The sequence below is a fragment of the Mya arenaria genome, chromosome 7 (assembly GCF_026914265.1).
Source record: "Mya arenaria isolate MELC-2E11 chromosome 7, ASM2691426v1".
NCBI classification, from domain to species: domain Eukaryota; kingdom Metazoa; phylum Mollusca; class Bivalvia; order Myida; family Myidae; genus Mya; species Mya arenaria.
This window is the reverse complement of record NC_069128.1, coordinates 41,916,938-41,936,876: the sequence shown is the minus strand read 5'-3', so window position 1 is coordinate 41,936,876 and position 19,939 is coordinate 41,916,938. Positions and strand designations below refer to the sequence as shown.

At 35.6% G+C, this 19,939-nt stretch overlaps 1 protein-coding gene across 4 annotated transcripts in view; it reads left to right on the top strand.

The window, feature by feature from the left end:
• The window catches only part of LOC128240457 (FYVE and coiled-coil domain-containing protein 1-like), a 33,119-nt gene that overhangs the window by 8,608 nt on the left and 4,572 nt on the right, over window positions 1–19,939 (top strand). For all 4 annotated transcript variants that reach the window (XM_052957100.1, XM_052957101.1, XM_052957103.1 and 1 more), the window contains 15 exons: window positions 923–1,124; window positions 1,738–1,854; window positions 2,650–2,814; window positions 3,749–8,218; window positions 8,459–8,593; window positions 9,617–9,688; window positions 10,456–10,503; window positions 11,093–11,211; window positions 12,085–12,223; window positions 14,626–14,699; window positions 15,136–15,335; window positions 16,740–16,932; window positions 18,086–18,208; window positions 18,737–18,896; window positions 19,437–19,606. In XM_052957100.1, the coding sequence (XP_052813060.1) occupies window positions 923–1,124; window positions 1,738–1,854; window positions 2,650–2,814; window positions 3,749–8,218; window positions 8,459–8,593; window positions 9,617–9,688; window positions 10,456–10,503; window positions 11,093–11,211; window positions 12,085–12,223; window positions 14,626–14,699; window positions 15,136–15,335; window positions 16,740–16,932; window positions 18,086–18,208; window positions 18,737–18,896; window positions 19,437–19,606 (6,387 nt within the window). The remainder of the gene's footprint in view (window positions 1–922; window positions 1,125–1,737; window positions 1,855–2,649; window positions 2,815–3,748; window positions 8,219–8,458; window positions 8,594–9,616; window positions 9,689–10,455; window positions 10,504–11,092; window positions 11,212–12,084; window positions 12,224–14,625; window positions 14,700–15,135; window positions 15,336–16,739; window positions 16,933–18,085; window positions 18,209–18,736; window positions 18,897–19,436; window positions 19,607–19,939) is intronic.

Here is a 19,939-nt window from a genome sequence, read left to right as displayed (position 1 = left end):
ATGATCCACTTTATATCAACTAATAATATAATTATATTAAAATTTTTGCGATAGGTTATATCACTCCTGCTCCATTAGTTATGTTATAAATATATGAGATATGTATTTTTGGCAAATTTAACTACGGGTAGTTTTAAACAGGTTGTAGCTTATCTGTTTTTTGAAGAAAGAAGTTGAGGTATTGTGATTGCTTTGTTGTTATTGGTTGAGGTGGCGGTTTGGGCAGTGTACATTTTACCTTGCATTAACTCAATAACCTTAAAAGATGTACCAATAAAGGATACAACTCTGTACTACAGAACACATATGTATAGCAAAGCCAATAACTCTGGTTTGATTTCTATGCCCTTTGTTTGACTAATGCACCAGTCAATTGTAACCACGACCCCCCAGGTCCGGGCAATAGCCGGGACTTTGACTTTTGGTCCAGCAAACCCCCGGTAAAATCTCTGCCCTGCGGGGACGAACTGATGGTTACCCCCCGGCCAAATGCCTTGTACCCCAGAGACTCTATATAAGGCCCAATCTCCGCTAAATTTGACGCTATGACAAAACCATCACGGTCTCCCGGCCCTGCGGGGGCATATGGAAAGTAAAAACACGGCCCTTTTCCCCGGCTATCCCCGATATACCCCCGGACCTGGGGGGCGTGGTTACAATTGACTGGTGCATAAAGAAAAAGCAACAGACTAACTTTAGTGTATGCACCTCTTGTTTATGTTAATGTTGATGTTTCATTGATGTTTTTTACAATCAAAGGATAAAACACAACATACGCTGTTTTGTCATTTACAGAGGAGTAAACTAGGTCTAAAATATGTGGGAAAAGTAAGGAGAGTGGTACCAATCTTGTCACCCGTTTGGAGGGGATGTCTCAGTTGAATGAAAGCCTGTACATACTTTCTTCTTGCGTTATATTCAGGTATGACAAGCTGCAAATGGAGACAGAGCTTCAACAGAGGGAGAGCCAGTCTAAAGAGACCGGAATGGAGGCTCGTTTCGAGGTTCTGCATGGGGAGAAAGAGGCCCTGGAGGAGAAGATTAATCAGCTGGGTGAGGACCTGCAGCTGGCACAGGAGAACCTCACCATCACCACAAGTGAACGAGATAGCCTAAAACAAGAGGTAATGAGGGAAGAATAAGAATGAAGTTGAAATTAGAGGTCAGTAGAAAGGAGATTATTTAGAGGGGATTATTTAGAAATGGGGCCCTGGAAGGAAGAATGAGGAAAGGACCTGTGGCTGATTTGGGAGATCTTACCATGGCTGAACAGGACGAAATGTAAGGTAGATGATAAAAAAGGGGCAGGCTTTGAAACTATGAATGACACAGGAGAATCTCACAACTGCTGAATGGGAAAACAGGTAAGAAAAGTAATCAGTAAATGTTGGTGAGGTTTGAGGTCAGTCTATAGGGTATTTATGGGGAAAAAGGCCCTGGAAGGAAGAATAGGGAAAGGAACTTACTGATGATTCAAGTAACAAGAAATAGTGGTGTGGTTGGAGGCCAGTCTAGAGGCTCTGTGTGGAGAGGAAAAAGGCCCTGGAAGGAAGAGTTAATCTGTGTAGTGAAGACCTGCAGTTGATACATGACAACAATTTAAACCTCAAACAATCGCGACATGACTGGTTATAATACACATGTACTTGTAATGATCTACATTTTCACACTTATGTTACAGATCACTCTTTTTCAACATTATATTAACACAGTATAAAATGTTGTTGGTATGATCAGGTCGCCAGGCTCGTGGGTGAAGTTGGATCCCTAGAGGAGGCCGGTCAAGGTACTGTGTCTGTGGACAAGCTGCAGGCAGTACAGGCTGAGAAAAGTCAATTAGAGGAAAAGCTTAAGGTAAGGTTAAATCAAATCAGACCCAGTCAGCAATTCATTGAGAGTGTAACATCTCTTATCTCATACATAAGCTCAACACAAAATTAAGTTTTGTCAACGTTCAACGTAGGATACGGTAAATTCAAAATCTTAAATATGACTGTAGTACACAAGTCATTTTATGCATTTTTAAAAGAGCCTGTTTCTCTTCCTTGGCCTATTTTTGCTAAAGTTGATTATGCTTTAATCAATTCCTTTTCATATCTTTGTTACTAGAATACATTAGGGTTAGGCCTAGAAATATATATAAGAATGTCATTTTCACCACAGCAGAATTGTGTTAAAGTATCTTCTGTATAAGCATTCAAGGTTTTAAACTTCATTTTCAGTTTTTCAGTTTTTTTTTAAACTGACTATAAAAACGGTAGGGTCGGCGCCTATTCCGTAGGTAGGGCCGGGTTATCTGAACCAAATGTAATTTTTTTTAGGCCTTATTTCTTGTGTTTGGATCCCTGAGGTTGTATTTGACTCAAGTGGGTATTTGCTGATTCAGATTTCACAAGGCACCAGTCAAGTGAAATCAAAATCTGCTTATTTTCACGAGAAACAAATATGACATTCTGCATTCATTTATTACATAATAAATAACTTTTAAATGACACTCCATTTTATTTTTTGACATCATATATATGAACATGGCGCAATATTACTTGTAGTGACATCAGCAGAGTGGAATACAGCCGTATTGCACTGAGGGTGAATATGGACTAACATATTTTGCTATACATATTGCTGATGAATACATTACTACTGCAGACCGTGTTAGAGGAGAGCTCAGAGCAGTCCCGCCATCTGTTGGAAGTTCAGGAAGAGTTGCACGAACAAGGGAGCCATGTTGCAAGCCTAGAGAAGAAAATGTCTGCCCTTACAACTGGCTACCAGTGGCTCAACATGCTTAATACATCTGCAGACTTCTCAGAGGTGTGGCAGAGAAATTATTCTTGTACTGTTCTTGTTATTGAATGCATTTCATCTCAAGCATTCCATATATATATTATATTATATATTAATATTATTATTGGAAAATCCTTTAACTCACCTTTCTTTTCGCTTTACTTTTTTCTTTGAAAAAAGTCAAGATATATTGAAAACTGTGGTGCCATCATTTGAGCTCTTGCTCTGCCAAAACTGTAATGCTGGCCATAACTGCTGGCCCAGTAGCCAGAAATTAAACCAATATTCTGTTTACTGACACTATGATCAAGGCCAACCCTGAGACATAGAACACCCAAAGACAAAAAAATATCAAAAATTTGTCATGTGGTATATTAGTATGCCAGCGATTGGTGTTTCTGGCATATCTCAAAATCAATCAAAATATATATGATATTACCTCATTGATTGCCTTCGTTGATCTAATTCATTTAGTATGAAGGGGTGTAGAGGGGGGGGGGGGTATATTTGAGTCAACATAAGATTTGTTGGTTTGTTGGCTTTGTGGACTATTGCAAAAAAACTTATAAGTACATCATAATATACAAGTTATGTGCAGTGTTAGGGTTACTGCCCAGCAATGGTCCTGAACAATTTAGTTGGTACACACTGGAGATTTAAACCAGTTACTGAACTCTTTACCAATGCGTGCATATATGTAAAGCTAACATTTATTCTATCTGTGAGTGAGTCCCTTTAATATATGTAATATGAAAAGGTATTACATACAAATGTACTTGTATCAATCTTTTCTAGGCTGCCTTTCAAGTGCTGTTGATTTGCATGTGAAATTGATGTAAAACATTACGGCTTCCTTTTCTAAATTGGTGAGTGAAAGGTAAAAGGTTATAAGAGACATTAAATAAAAAGCAGATAGACCAATATGGCTTTCACCCAGTAAAATAACATCTTTATGTTTCAGATTCCTGACCTGGACTCCACTTCTACTCTTATATTGAAGGATGTCTCTCACTTGGTTCTGAATATAAAAGAGAAGATAGCTAACACAACTGCTGAGAAGGACAAACTGGCAGAGGAATTGAAGGCACTTGGTGCTTCTAATTCTGAACTGAAACAGCAGGCAACAGGTAGCAAAGAAAAGGTTGCTACAATGGAATCGTTTATGACAAAGCTGCAGAATAATGAGGATGAAATGAGGAAGAGGGTGGCGACTTTGGAAGAGGCACTACAGGCTAAAGAAGAGGAGTTAAAACAAGCTCATCATTGCAGTGAGACCAGTAGTAGAAGCACCTCTGAGCTTCAAGATATGTATGTTAAATTGGAAGGTGAAAAAGAGAATTTAGTTAAGATGTTGTCTTCCAAGGAAGAAGAAATTGAAACCAACTCAAATGAAATAAAGAGACTGTCTCTTCAGTTAGATGACAAAAGCAAAGAGTTTGATGAGCAGCTTCGAAAACTGCAGAGTATGACACAAACTTCAGAAGGCCAAGAAAGGGTGAATAATGAAAATAGAATTACAATAACAAAACTTGAACAAGACCTTGAAGAAGTTAAAAAGGGAAATGAATCATTGCAAAAAGCAGGTGATGAATTGAAGTTGAGTTTGACACAAAGGGAACAGCACATTGCTACATTAGAAAAGGACATTGATGTTAAACTGAAAGAAATTGAAGTGTTACTCTCTGATAAAAGTAAAACTGCAACTGAGTTGAAAGAAAATCAAGATAAACTATATGAAAAACAAAGTGAAGTTCTCCTTTTGAATGAAAGGTTAGAGAGAAGTCAAGAAGAAGTTGAAAGAACAAAACAGTTCTATGAAGCTACAGCAAAGACTGAATCTAATCTCTCAGAGAGGTTTAAAGCACTTGAAAATAGTCTTAATGAGAAAGACAAAAGAATTTCTGAGCTTAGTGAAATAGAAAAGTCTTTGTTAGTTGAAAATAGCAAAACACAACGTGATAAAGAAGATTTGGAAAAAGTGTTAGCAAAATATAATGAAGACATGGAATATTTAAAGAAGGGCTTTAATGATAAAGAGAGCAAAATAGATGGCTTAACAGGATTGGTTACAGAACTAAATAGTGAGAAAGAAACTCTGTTGAGGAAAGTTAGTGGACTAAATGTTAAGATTGAAGAAATGTCTAGTGAGCTAAATAAAGAAAAGAATCTTCTTGAGGAGAGTTATAATGAACAAAAACTTCTTCAAGAGACTGTGATTGAGAGTAAATGTCAAGCTGATAGCATTGATATGGAAAATCGGAAATTGGAACAAAAGCTGTTCGATATAGAACAAAAGCATATTACTTTAAACAAAACTATTGATCAAATGACAGTTGACTTTGAAAATGCTGTCAAGGAGAAGGAAGAATTAGAGGATAAAGTTTCTAAATTGGAACATGATCAAAAAGACAATGAAAGTAAAATTAACACTTTGAATATGGAAGTGGAAAAAATTATGCAAGAAAAAGATGATTTGAAAAGTCAACAGCATGCAAGTGAGTCTTTAATTGCTGAAAAGCAAGAAGAAATATCCAATTTTGAGCTGAATTTAGATGTTTTAACAAAAGATAATGAGGAAATGAGAGGAAAAATGAGTCATTTAGAAAGTACTTTTCAAAAAAGCAATGAATCAAACAACGATTTGAAATCTAAACTTGCCACTTCAGAAACTGAGGTTCAGACAGCAAAAGAGCAAATTAATCAGTACGAGATATTGCTGAAAGACGCGCACAGTGAAAGTAAAACTCTTATGAGCAAAGCACAGGAGTATGAAAAAGAATTGTCTGAGTGCAGAAATGAACTGGATGAAAAAATAATTGAGGATAAGCAGCTGACTGAAGAGAATAACATGCTAGTTAAGCAGCTAGGAGATGTGAAGTCAAGGTTAGTTGAAAAGGAGGATGAGATAACGTTTCTTAGTCAGTCACATGAGGAACTGAAGAGTATACATTCAGAAATTGAAAGTGGAAAAAATGACATGGAAAAGACATGTCAGAGACTTTCTGATGACATTCTGGTTTTACAAGAGAAAGAATCGAATAATGTAGACGCTATCAAAAAGCTTGAAGAAAGTGTTCAGAAACTGGAACTGGAAAAGGAAAGTGTTCATGGATCATTATCTCTAAAATGTGTCGAAATAAATGAGCTACAGGCCCGGTATGATGATTTCCAATCAGAAAATGCGTGTCTGGTTCAGGAGTATGACCTACTGCAGCAGACATTCAATGATCTCAAGGAAACCGAAGAGGTTGTAAGATCTAAATTATCTGAAATGACAACAAGTCGGGATGAAGCAAGAGCTGAGGTTGACAGTTTGCAACATAGTTTGAATGAAGTAAAAAGTAAATTAAAGGAAACTTCAGATGAAAAGGATGAGATTGAACAAAATAAAGCTGATTTGGCAGCTGAAATTGAAAGAATACAAGTCATTTTGCAAGAAAAGGAAGATGCTAAGAAAAAGGTTGAAAATGCATATGATGCTATCTGTGTTGAAAAAGAAAAGCTTGAAGTGCAATTACATGACACATTGCATGAGCATGACACAAAATTGTCAGAGATTGAGGCTTTACAACAGCAAGTAACGGAAGCAATGAACAGGTTATCTGAGAGAGACAGCTGTATTGAAAATTTAGAAAGTTCTCTTGGTGAGTCATCTGAAACTGTTACAGAATTGGACGGGAAAGTAAACCAGCTTTTAGATGAGTTAAAGTCTAAGAATGATTCCCTTGCACAGCTGAGAACTGGTATTGAGGAAAGTAGAGAGGAGAATCAACAACTGAAATTGAAAATCTCTGAGGTGAGACAGAGTGAAACAAAGCTTAGAGAAGCTTTACATTCATCAGAACAGATGTACTCAGAGATGCAGAATATTGCATCTGAAAAATCAAATGAGCTAGAAAATCTACAGGTTTCGGAAAGAAAATTGCAAGCAGAAATCAAGGAATTGGAAAGGGACAAAGAACAGGTTTTGACTGATTTGAGATTAGAGAAAACTGAGAAAGACACTTTGCAAAATAAGAGTAGTAATGACTATGGAATTATAAATGAGTTAAAAGAGACATTAGACGCACAGAGAGATCAGTGCAGAGGAGAAATTACAAGGCTTGAGCAAGAAATACAAGATTTACTGTTAAAGGAAAATACAATAATACAGGAAAAGAATGCTCTTTCAAATAAATGTGTAGACCTCGAGGCAAAAAATGAGGATTTACATACTAAGTCTGAAGAGCATGAAGTTACAATAAAAGGCTTTGAAAATCAGGTCAGAATGTTGTCTGAAGAAAGCTCGACATTGCAAACATGTAATGTTGAATTAGAAGATGTGATTAAAAGTTTGAAAAGTAGAATAGAATCAGCAGAAAAAGAGAAAGAAAGTTTGAAAGACGAAATAAATCAGTTACAAATTGTTGTGCATGAAAAAGAGAACAGTTTCTTGTCAGACACACATAAATATAAAGAAGATTTAGAGAATATGCAGCAGCAACTAGAGAAACTTAATACAGAAATTGAATCTCTAACAGCTTTAAATAAGAAGCTTCAAGAGGAAAATGAAGATGTTGAGTCTAAGTTTTCAAATTTGAAGGAAGCATTAGATGATGTTAACATGAAGCTTGAAGCTGAACAAGACTCAAACGAAGAAAAAATCACTGAATACAGAGGTAACTTGGCTGCTCTACAGACTGAAGTCCAAAATCTTACAGATGAAAATGATGAAAAGGGTAAACTCATTCAGGGCATGAAAAATGACATAGATACCGAAGTATCTGAATACAAGGATAAGATAGCAAGTCTTGAAGAGATAAATGACAAACTTTCAGCAACTGTCAACATGTGTGAAACTACCATTACTGATTTGGAAAACAAGCTTGTTGAAGAAAGCAACAATTATCAAGAAGAAATAGAACAAGTGAAGGCAATACTATCAGAAACTAATGAAGCAGTGTTGGACTTACAAAAGGAATTGAAAAGCTATCAAGATGAGAAGGAGGATTTGTTAAGTCAAATTAAATCACTTGAAGGTGATTTGTCAGAAAAAGAAAACGTAGTTCAACAGTTTTCTGACAAAATTACTGTTAATGAAGACACACTGAAAGAGCTTTATGAAAAGGTACAGAAAGCTGATTTCAAAGAAACTGAACAGAATACTTTGATCACACAATTTGAAAGTAAAATACAAGCTCTGGAAACTGAGCTTGAGCAGATAAGAAATGAAAAAGAATCACTTCAGATGGAAGTAGCAAGCATGGAAAATGAACTAGAATCAACAAAGGCAGCCTCTACAAAAAATGAAGCTAAGTTGAATGAGATAACCATGGAAAGAGAGAAAAGTGCACAAGACAGTGAAGCAGAGTTGGACTCACTTAGACAAGAGATAACAGCATTGGAGTTTCAGCTGAGCTCTAATCAATTGGAATTTGAACAAAATCAACAAGTGAGTGTTATGATTTACTCTTTTCAAAATTTTGTAGAGTTTAATGAAGTTTTATCATTCTTTCTTTTTTTGATGGAATGATGTGATTTACTATTTTTAGAACTAATAGAGTAACGTAGAGAAACAATATTAAACTGTTTTAGTATTGTTTTTATATTTTGAAATGCTTGAAAACACTAACATGCATTTCATACATTATAAATATAATTATACTAAATGATACAAATATTCTGTCTGCAGGCTGCAGCTGAGACAAGTCAGTTTGGTGAGATGAAAGAGAAGGTCTTGGAGCAGGAGACATTGATAGAACAACTACAGACAGAGATGGGAAGTCTGAGGGAGATTGCTGGCAGATGTAGAGAACAGGAACAGCAGGTGGGTGGTTTAACACTCTAGAAGGTGTTAGAGTAGGAAACATTGATAGAAGAACTGCAGACTGAAATGGGAAGTCTGAGGGAGATTGCTGGCAGATGTAGAGAACAGGAACAGCAGGTGGGTGGTTTAACACTCTAGAAGGTGTTAGAGCATGAGACATTGATAGAGCAACTACAGACAGAGATGGGAAGTTCTGCAGGGTGGTTTAACACTGTAGAAGGTCTTCTAGAAGGAGACATTCAAAGAACATCTGCAGAAAGAAATAACAAGGTTAAGGGAGATCACTGGCAGATGTAGAGAACAGGTAGGTGTAGGGAAAAACATAAATACAGTTATTAGTTTAAACATATTTATTCAGTTCAACATTCACAAGAAATCAATACACAACGTACGAATGTATAATATAAAATGATTTTGAGCGGATTGGAAGACAAGCATTTTGAATGCTTATAGAAGTTCCTTTCCTTTCCTTACAGTTATTAAATATGCTATTATATACATCATTGCATGTGATGAAAAACCTTGGTGACAACCAGTACTAATCATTTACAAAGCTACGAGCCGAAATTAACCCAAGACTCTCTATTAAGAGTCTTATACATGAACGCCTTGCCACAGACACTCAAAAGGAGTAAATATTGCTTAAAAGCACTTAAAAGTTACAAATGGATATTTTTAGGGTAGTGGAATAGAGCAATGTGAGTTATTTCCTGCTATAGTAGCACTGTAAACAATATTGCCTGTAAAGCATGGCAGTCACAATCATAGTGATTGCTTTATCTGCAATCGATAAATTTTGAATGTCTTTAAATTGGTTTACACATTGGTCATGGTCAGTGGACGAACCATATAGATTTTTTGGTCTGTAGGTCAAAGGTTTTGGTGACCCAAACAAGGGACACACCCAATTTGTAAATTCTTCATGAGGAGTATTTTAGAAGCAAATTTCACATTTATTTAGTAAAACTAAACCATATTTGGTGATGCTCATGATGTCCTTATATACATATACACACATTGTAGATTGAGCAACTGAAGGAAGAATTACAGATGAAAGTTGATGAGAATGAGGACTTGGCATCACAAATTGATGAGGTTGGTCAGGGTTGTTTATTTGTTGTTTTATGGGAAAATTACCTACTCACTTAATGTTAAAGTCTTCTTTTATGAAATTGGGAATTTTTGATAAATAATTTTGTATGTTTAATATACTTAATATATTTTAACCATTTATTTGTTTTAGGGCTTTGTTATTTTGAGCAACCATAATATACATTTTTTTTAAACAGAACTACTTCAAGTGGAAAAAATAACATAACCAAATTATGGTTGTAAAAATCACGTAGAAAACCCCTTTTAGTGACTGAAATCAGGACATAAATGGTAGTGGTCTAGTGGTATAGGTGTCGGCCTGTTATCTAAAGGTTGTGGGTTTGAGTCCCACCAGAGCGAGATTGATCGTGTTGTATAGGTGTCCATCTCTAAGTCGAGAGTTTGTGGGTTTGGACCCTACCAAGGTGAGAGTATTCTTGTGGTAAAGGTGTCCGCCTCTCACTCCTGGTCTGTAAAATAGGACCCCAGTTCTAGTTTCTTCCCACGGCTCAAGTGTGATTCTACTAGTTTTGGTCACTGAGCTAAAAGAAAAGTGTATAAGCTATAGTTTTGAACATAAAAACAATGAAATAAGTTTTCCTATTCAGTTTTATATGTCATTGATGAAAACTGAAAGTGATGCTGTTGAGTGTTTTAATGAAACATTGTATCATTTGAAACAACCTGAAATATGAAAGTGTTGTATGACTGTATATATGTAGAAATGAACACTTTATACAAGTTTTTTTTACATTTATTCATGCTTTCAGGTGAAGCAGAACTTGCAAAAAGAAATGAGTTCTTCTTTAGTTGTTAAGGTAAAACAAAATCATTTTAATTTTATTCTTAAAACTATTATTATATATTGTTTAGTTTTTGTGGTGATAGAATTTAATTGATGCCTTGAAAGGAATTGAACTATAAATATTATATATATAAAATACTGATGATGATGAAGACATGTTGATGATGACGATGATGGTGTAGATGGTGATGATGATGGTGTTGATGATGATGATGATGATGATGATGAAGGTGTAGATGATGATGGTGTAGATGATGATGGTGTAGATGATGATGATGATGATGATGATGATGATGATGATGATGATGATGATGATGATGATGTTGATGATGATGATGATGGTGTAGATGTTGATGATAATGGTGATGGTGATGATGATGGTGTTGATGATGATGATGGTGTAGATGATGATGATGATGATGATGATGATGATGATGATGATGATGATGATGTTGATGATAATGATGATGATGATGATGGTGTTGATGTTGATGATGATTTAAAGGAAAAAGAACATTGACATTGAATTCTCTCACCGGAAAGCCGACCTTGATAGTTGCAAAAAAATATATTTAATGATATGCTGATTTCTCCCCCTACAGGACAGTCTGGGTGCGGAGATGGAGAAGACAGAAGAACAGTTGAAAGAGAAGGACGATGAGATCTCCCAGCTGCGAGCCGACCTTGACCAGTTGAAGAAAAAACTAGTACAGCTCATACGGTAACACGGCAAACTCTTGAAATGTGATCAACATTTACTGAAGGGTTTGGTACCAATTTCTCAAAAATGTCTTAAAGATGCACTATTACTCCCAAATGAGATTAACCATATTTTATACAACTGTTTATTTTACCAAAAATGATTAATAAATGCCGAAAACAATGGTTCTATTAAAGGATACAGAGTTTAATTTGAAAGTCAGGTGCAGAAAACACAGTATTTTTACATTATGAGACAATAGTAGATCACAATAAATCTTTTAGCATTTACCAATCATTTGATATTTTTGCGTTTTCAGCTATTAATTACACAGTTACAATCTTGTTATCAGTAATTAACATTTCAATAAATGCATTATTTAGTAAGAAGTTAAAGGTTTATCACGCAAAATTTATGTTTGGTATACATATGTATGTATTGATTTTGAATAAGAGTGTCACTTTAAGCCCAACTGGCTAAATGTCTTATTCCAATTAGCCAGATGTCTTTAATAACCTTGATTTAACATAACATAGCTATTTTTTGTCATTATCTTAAAAATGACTTACTGTTTAAGTTTCAAGAAAGGAGTATGATTTATTCTCAAATTTGATATTGCCATGGTCTTGTGATAGTTTGAGAAATAGGGCTATGATTTCATTCTGATGCTTGTCCAATGCTTGTAAATACTTTATGGGATAAACAATCGATTTCCTTAATTACCAACTGCGTAGTTGATATGTGCCTTCATTTAAGATTTCATGAAAACAGTGTACCTACTGTATACATAACTTGTTTACAAATAGTAGATCAGTATAATTGTAAGAAAGTTTATTTTAAACAAAACTGTTTGAGCTTGCAAGATTAATTGCTAACCATTAAATGAATCTACAGAGAGAAGGACACCCTGTGGCAGAAGACAGACCTGTTGACATACCAGCGTCGTCTGCAAGCGTCTGAGAAGTGGATGGATGATGGCAAGGTCACACACTGTCTGACCTGCAACACAGAGTTCTCCTTCACACTTAGAAAGGTAAGTGCTTATCATGTAGCTAGTGTCTGTATTTCTACTAGATGTATGTAACCCCTGTCCCTGATAAAATTTATATTGTACTCGATGCAGTGATTTTTTCTTCATGCAATTTACTACCTTCTAAAGACTGTTTCCCTGTGGGAAAAAATATCTTTTTTTCCAAAAAAATCTCCAAATACGGTACACAGAGTTTCTGTGATCGAATTCAAAAAGTAATGTATTTCTTGAAAGCAATTAATATATCTACAAAACCAGCTCAAGTACAGCATTGTGTCTGCATAAAATTGTCAAAACATGTATCATACATTTGCTTTTATATGATGTTATTTGGCATTTTGCATTTATAGGATTTTCCCAAAGTTGGAAATATCCAAATTTGGAAGGCACATGGTTTGAAAGAACCCCCCCCCCCTTTTTTTTTTTAAATAAAATCACTGTATATGAGCCAATTGAGTATGTTTTGTATGTTGTCACTCTGTATCAAAACATTTCTGTTATGTTGACAGTGCACTATAACACAGAACATGTCCAAGGTAGCTGCATTATACTTAATAACTATGATAACTATGGCAGATAAAGAGTAAAAGTTCCATTTTTAGCTTTGTCTTTTTGGAAGAATAGTATTAGCCTTGGTTTCCTTGTTGTCCACAGCAGCAAAGATAGCGGCGCCATGGTCAGCCAAAACTCAATAAACGTTCAAGATATTCAAATGAAACTTGGTGCATATGTTGCAGGAGATAATCAACACATTTTTAGCAAGGCCACAAACTCTGAGTTTCATAACTGTCAAGTTATGCTCTTGTTAGAAAAAAACAGAATAGCCTTCACTCCATGGCTCCGATATATTTTTCTTCAGTTATTTCCCGTGATTAACTAATAACAAATAGATTCACACTGGCAATCAGAACCCCTCGGCCATTATCCAACATATATGGCCTCAGAAATAATACGGCATCCAATTGTATAAAACCGGTTAAGTTTTAAGTTTGCTCAGAGTTATCCAAAATGAATATTGATTGGTCAATATTTATCCAATAATCAAATTGTTTTAATGAGTCAACAAGCCAAAACCTAGTGGACATTTTATCAAGTTCTATACAATTTGATGCAGGTGTTTGTAAATAGTCCATCATGGCAGCGCCCATTTTGAAAACATGTTGTATGTGTTTTCAACCATCAAGAGACTCATTTAATATTTTAGGGAGAATTGTATCAAGCTGTTTTTCTTTCAATTGTATCTTATTTCAAGTTTATCCAAAGCTTAAAGTGACTCGCTCATGGTTTGTAAAATGTACTCTTTTTTTTAATTATGAAATAAAGTGTGGCAAATCACAAGGAGTGTTAAAACAAAAATACCAAAAGCTGGAACCCTTTAGCAAATGTTGATATTTACTTAAATATTGTCTTTGGAGACCACAATTTTCATAAGCGTTAGTAACGCGATTGAAAATTAATTATAGCTGTGGTGTTGCGTGATTGGTTGATTGACATTATAGCGTGATGATAAAAGGTCAACGTATCCACCACTTTTGTTAAAGTCCTGGTAGCCGTGTGGACTAGCCGGCTGTTTTCTACTTTTTTCCTTGACTTTACCGGCATGGGTTCGAACCCCACTAAAACCAAAATACTTTTTAATGCTATTACTTATTTTCTGTCTGCAATTTCGATTTCAAAATAATGTATGAAATGATAATACAATAATTGTTTTGTGATGCATTACCGGGAAAACTAATTTTTGGTCCATAAACATGAGCGAGTCACTTTAATTAGACACAAATCAAAATCAATCATTTCAGTACATTATTTATGTTATCAAATGGACCTACTTAGCGTAATGATATTTGAGTTAAATGCCGGCGGCCTAATCACATTGTATCTTGAAGCCTACTGGTATATACAAGGTCAGGAGCGTAGCCAGGCTTTACTGAATGATACACACAAATGTGGGAGGGTATGGGAGGGGGATATCCCTGTAACTGTAGGGAAAAAATGGAAAAATGGAACTAACATGTTGAGCACTGATGTGTATTTGGAGGGATTTATAGGTCCGAGGCCTCCGATTGTAGTTAATATGTGATTTTTTAGGCTCTGTAAGCTATCTAGCACAGAGAAACAATGCTTTCTATAGCTGATCTTCCCTTTATTCTGATGTCAATACAAAGCTTAGCCCTCGACTTTGATGCCTGGTTTGGCCATTTTTATTCTGTTTTTTCATTTTTCAAATTGATGTTATGCGTGTGCGTAAGTGCCTAGCGCTGGCTACGCCCCTGAAGGTCTGTCCCAAAGCTTGCTGGAGAAGGCCCTGTTTTTACAAATGCCTCTTTGGTTGATCTGATTGATGTATACACATGGCATAATTATTGGATTGAAAGGGAAGAAAAAGTTTGGTTAACTGATTGCAGCACCATTGTCGTCTGTGTGGGCGAATCTTCTGCCATAGCTGTTCTAGTAACTGGGTGTACACTGCATCATCAAGGTGAGGAATTAATTATGATATTCCATCGTTCTTTGAGTGCATAATGGTACAGATTGTAAATGAAATCTTTATGAAGAGTTTCTTGATGTAAGATTGTGTCTTGGTTTAAAAATATTTTATTATTGAAAGAAACATACAAAGTATGCAATGTCATATATACAATAAAAAAATATTGGACTGGGCTGGAAGATAGTAAAAAACTTATGAAAGCCCTATCCCAGCAATATTTGTGTTTGCTAAAGAAAATAAGATATGTTGGTGAAGATATCAATTGCATTAGAAATGTTTGAAATCAGAATTTAGTTTAATAATTTGGTTTAATGTAAACATTAGCTTATACATGCATATGTACAATATGTTCAGTTTGTACCTTTGTTTTCAAATCAGTTGTGGCATCTGTGTATATGTTCTTCAATGATCAGTCCTTTTCTTGCAGCAAGAAGAGTCGTGCGTGTCACGAGTGTTATGAGCACTACCAGGCAGCCTTGAAGGGCCACTCCAACCCCAGCCCCACTCCTGGAGAAGAGGGGGGAGAACAGGAGGAGAGTGTCGTTCTGCCCCACCGACAGGTCTTGGGTGTTGCCTCACCCCCCTCAAACCTCTCTGACAGCATGGCATCGTCTGCTACTTCCCTCGGTACTTGGGGTCTCATTTGCTCGACACTTTGCTATTGCCAGTTTTCCTTCAACCCAGTTTGTCAGATTTTTTAGATAAAAACCTTGAGGTATTGTCATACTTTGGTTGGACCGCGCCATTATACTGCAAAAACATGAACCCTGGGCATAACTTAAAAATGTTAAGATATTCAAATGAAAGTTGGTACACACATTACAAGAGATAGGGACGACATGTACATGGAAACCCAAAACTCTGGCTTTAAAAAATGCTGAATTTTGTCCCTTTTATGACCCAAAAAAAACCCATCAGATTTATAAAAAATCAAATACATGTACATTTATGTGTAGTTTCATATCTTTTTTGTTGTCAGTAAAAGTTCTGCTTCCATAAGCTTTTCATTATAAACCTCTTTTCAGACTGTTTCATCTTCTTCTCATAAATGTTTCCATTTTATTTATTCCATATAGTTATAGGACAGAATAGCCATCATTACATTCTCCATCACCACATTGTTTATTTCTAAGAAACTCACATCCATATGGAGAGTACAGGCAATGTTTGATATAATGAATTAGTCAAGCAGACGCATTGCCAAATGAAATAAAAAGATTTTGCTTGAATATTACAGGTTTTTCTTTGCAGCAGTCAATTTTCGTGCATGTATGTCTTATAATTTGAAACAACAGGGACAGGCCTAGTTACAGCAGCACAATAAGATTTTACACTAATTCAGTATCCGACTTAGATCTAACTTAATTTTGAGAGTAGAATTTGAGTGTTTTGATTGACTGTAAAAATAACTGGCAAATGAAATGAATGGAGTCACTCAGGCATATCTGAATGGTTTACTTTGGGTTGTGCCTTTATTTTTTGTAAGTATTTACACGTAAGTATTTACACATAAGTATTTACACGTAAGTATTTACACGTAAGTATTTACACTCGAGTTTGCTCCATATTTTATCCAAAGGGCTTCTTATATGCTAGTTTTGCTTCTGCCCCTTTGACCCCAACTGAAGGCTTAAACTGCCGCCAAAAACCCATTGCCAAAATAGTTCCAGTCCATCTGCTTCCAAGTCGATCAGATCCCTGAATAAAATGAAAATATGCATCATAAATCCGGTTAGCGCTTTGGTTAGCGCACTTGCTTCTCACCAACACTACTAAGGTTCGATTTCCAGCCATGGCGCATATCAAGTTTTGTTAGTGGCATCACCAAGCCAGACAAGTGGGTTTTCTCTGGGCACTCCGGTTTCTCCCACAAAAAAAAAAACACACTCTAAGCAACATCCTGCAAACAAGAGTGATTTAGTATAAGTAATCATAACTTTCTTCACAATCCTTGTAAAATATATAATGTTTAAATTAATAAACTGTTCTTGAATATTAAGCCACTATTCATCAGTTTGGTCCTCATTTCAGAATGTGAGGGAGGGGACGATAACAGCCCCCAGGATGATGTCAATGGAGTCTCCAGAAATTTGGGGTTCGAAGGACCTGCTCTACCTCCAGACCCCACTCCATCCCAGCTGAACACGTCGGGGGAGACAGGGGGAAATGAGACAGATGAGGAGAAGCTAAAGGATAGCGTTGCTGTAGCTGGGGCAGTACAGGGGTATGTTTGTGTATGTTTAGCTGATTGAAGATAAAACTGATAATATATGGTACCAGGTATCTGATCTAAAACATTTTGATATGCTTGTTCATAATTTATGAACAAGCATATCAAAATGTTTTATAACATGTCCCATTTTATTAAAATGGAACATGTTATAGTTTCTCTTGTGCATATGGGCTGGCAGACAGGCAGCATCCAGTATGTTTTAAGATTAAATTTTTTTAAAAGCATTTGTTCAATCATCACCACATTTTGTCAGAATGTTTATGGGCATAGTATCTCGGACAAGTTTGATAACCAGCCATATAGCTAGAGTCACTCAAGTGTTATTGCCCTTTAATTATAGAAATTACCTTAAATTGGACATTTCTGATCAATAATTTTAGAATCCTTTGTCCAATCATCACCAAATTTGGTCAGAATTTGTATGAGCATAATATCTTGTCTTCTTTAATTGCTGTCTGGGTCACATTTGCGACTTTGATTTTGCCTTACATAGTTAAAAAAATTAAAGCTTGAAACGATATACATGACTTTGTATTCAAATTTCCTAAATATAATGTAACTGTGTGTTTACATAATGTATAAAACTGTAATTTTGGTATCATTTGAAATGTTGTTGCTTGATTACTGAAGTGTAAAAGTCAAATAAATAACTGAAAATACATTGTAAATAGAGTTATTGCCGGTTTATATTTTGTTCTTTATTTCAACTGAATTTGGACATGAGCTAAACTATTTTCGCTGTATTTTTTTCATCTTTCTTGATTCATTGTTTTGGTATCATTTCAAAATGTTTTGAGTGTGGAACCAAAACAACATGGGCTCACCAGAGGCCTTAATCATAAAGCTTCTATGTCAACTTCAACTTTATTCAGTACATAAAATCCCCCGGCCCAAATTACATATTGTTATATATACATCATTAATTATAATCAAGTGAAAATATCTAACCTACTTATTTTCAAAATATTTTTAGTGAATATTTTAAATACCCTCTAATTTTCATCAAACTTATTCATATGCCTGTATTATTTCATTTATTTGGATCTTTTTCTTACTAATTATCTTATCTTTGATGTTAAAATGTTGTTAGTTTTCTTTAAATTCATCTTTAGATTATTTTCATATAAATCTTATTTGATATTAGACCTGGAAGTGATGAGAGAGGGGACAGTAGTGAAGACAGATTTCATCTTGTGTCTGATGACGAGATCCAGCGATCCATCAGTATGAGTGGTGACCATGAATTTGAGGCCCCACTTGATCCCAAGTATGCTTTTGTTCAATGGTCATGCATTTAATTAAGCAGTGGTAAAAATGCAAGAGGTTGTGGGTTAAATCCTCGGTTATTTGGTTAGCGCAGTGGTTAGTTAACTCACTTCTCACCTAGGCATCATGGGTTTGATTCCCTTCCTAGGTGCATGTGAGTTTGGTTTGTGGTCACCAAGTTGGACAAGTGGGTTTTCTCCGGGTACTCTGGTTTACCCCACAGCACAACACCACACTCTTGCGAAACATTGTTCCAATGAGAGTGATTAATATAAGTTGCAATAATATTGTTTACCAATTGTTGAATGATAAATAAATAAGTTTAAACTAAATCCTCACAACATGAACGTTTTTATGGTGTCTCAGAATGGACTTTAATATTGGTTTCTACCCCAAAAACGGACTCAAGTCGGTTTCTATAAGGTATCAGCTTTTCTCACAATAAAGCTAAAAGAAATTAGCATAAAATTAACTGAAACTTTTACAACGTAAGTAGAAATATAACAGCAGACTTTCTGGTTGATTACAGCATGACAAGTAGTATGTGTATCCCCCTGGAGGAGCTGGAACGAGGGGAGATTAACAGCAAGAATGAGGTCTGGATAAAAGCCGGGAAGTCATACGCAGTTCCCGTCCTTGTCTCCACACTCAATACTCTCTTTGGATGGGAGTTCACATCATACCCCAAGGTATGTTCCTGTTTGTTTTTGATGTCATGTCATCCTCATCATGTAGGCCTTTTCACAGATATGGCCACTTGCATTTGCCCTGTAATGATTTGCCTGGAAGGTTCCGCTCCCGATTCAAAAAATAAATTCATGATTAAAATAATCTGTAAACATAATGTCTTTCTAGCAATTTTGATGCAAACGTTTTGCCTCAGGAGGCAGAAGAAGGTTAAATGGTGGAAGAAATACATTTTATTCTCTCTTTTTCAAAGTTATGTTTCTCGTAAATAGTGTTTATTTGAAAACAAGCAATAACTTGTTTGACTAGCATGTATTTCCTTTAGGCTGTTATGAATTGTTACGGCTTTGAGTTTTTGAATATCGATTATATGTGACATTGTCTGCTAAAATTACCCCAATGTAAAACAACGATATGTCATGTGATTATAAAAAAAAATAGTGATAATTTTCAAATGTATTTCTGCTGTTGTTTTTTTTATAAAGAACTGCTGCATAGAATTTGCCAAAGTACCTCATGTGAATATTGTGTTTAAATTTCAGGATGTGGTATTCAGTGTGAACTATCGACCCAGCCTGGGTGTGGCTGTATCTGAGGGCCAGGAGTTAGTTCCCCCCTGTAAGTGTGACTCCCATAAACAGGCTGTCCGAGGGGAACTGGCTGCCAAACAGCTGGGAGTATACACCCTTGTGTTCGACAACACTTACTCAAAGTAAGTAAGGTTTTACCTAAAATGTTTTGGAAAGGTGCTGCACCATGTCCTTTTTTGGAAGCAACCCTCTGTCCTCATGGAGACCACCATCAGTACCTTCCTACCGTCATATTATTCAATACTTAATACTGTGAAAAAATATTTCATATGTTGTAATTAGTTAAATATTCACTTTACATATTTGGCAATTGAAACCTGCTATGACTTCAACTAAGCACAATTCCTAACATTTTTGGTTAAATTCAAAATGTTCAAATTATTTTAAGTAATGTATAAAAAGTAAGTTCTATTTGTTAATACAGATTACAACGACAAAGAAGCCTTTTTTAACTT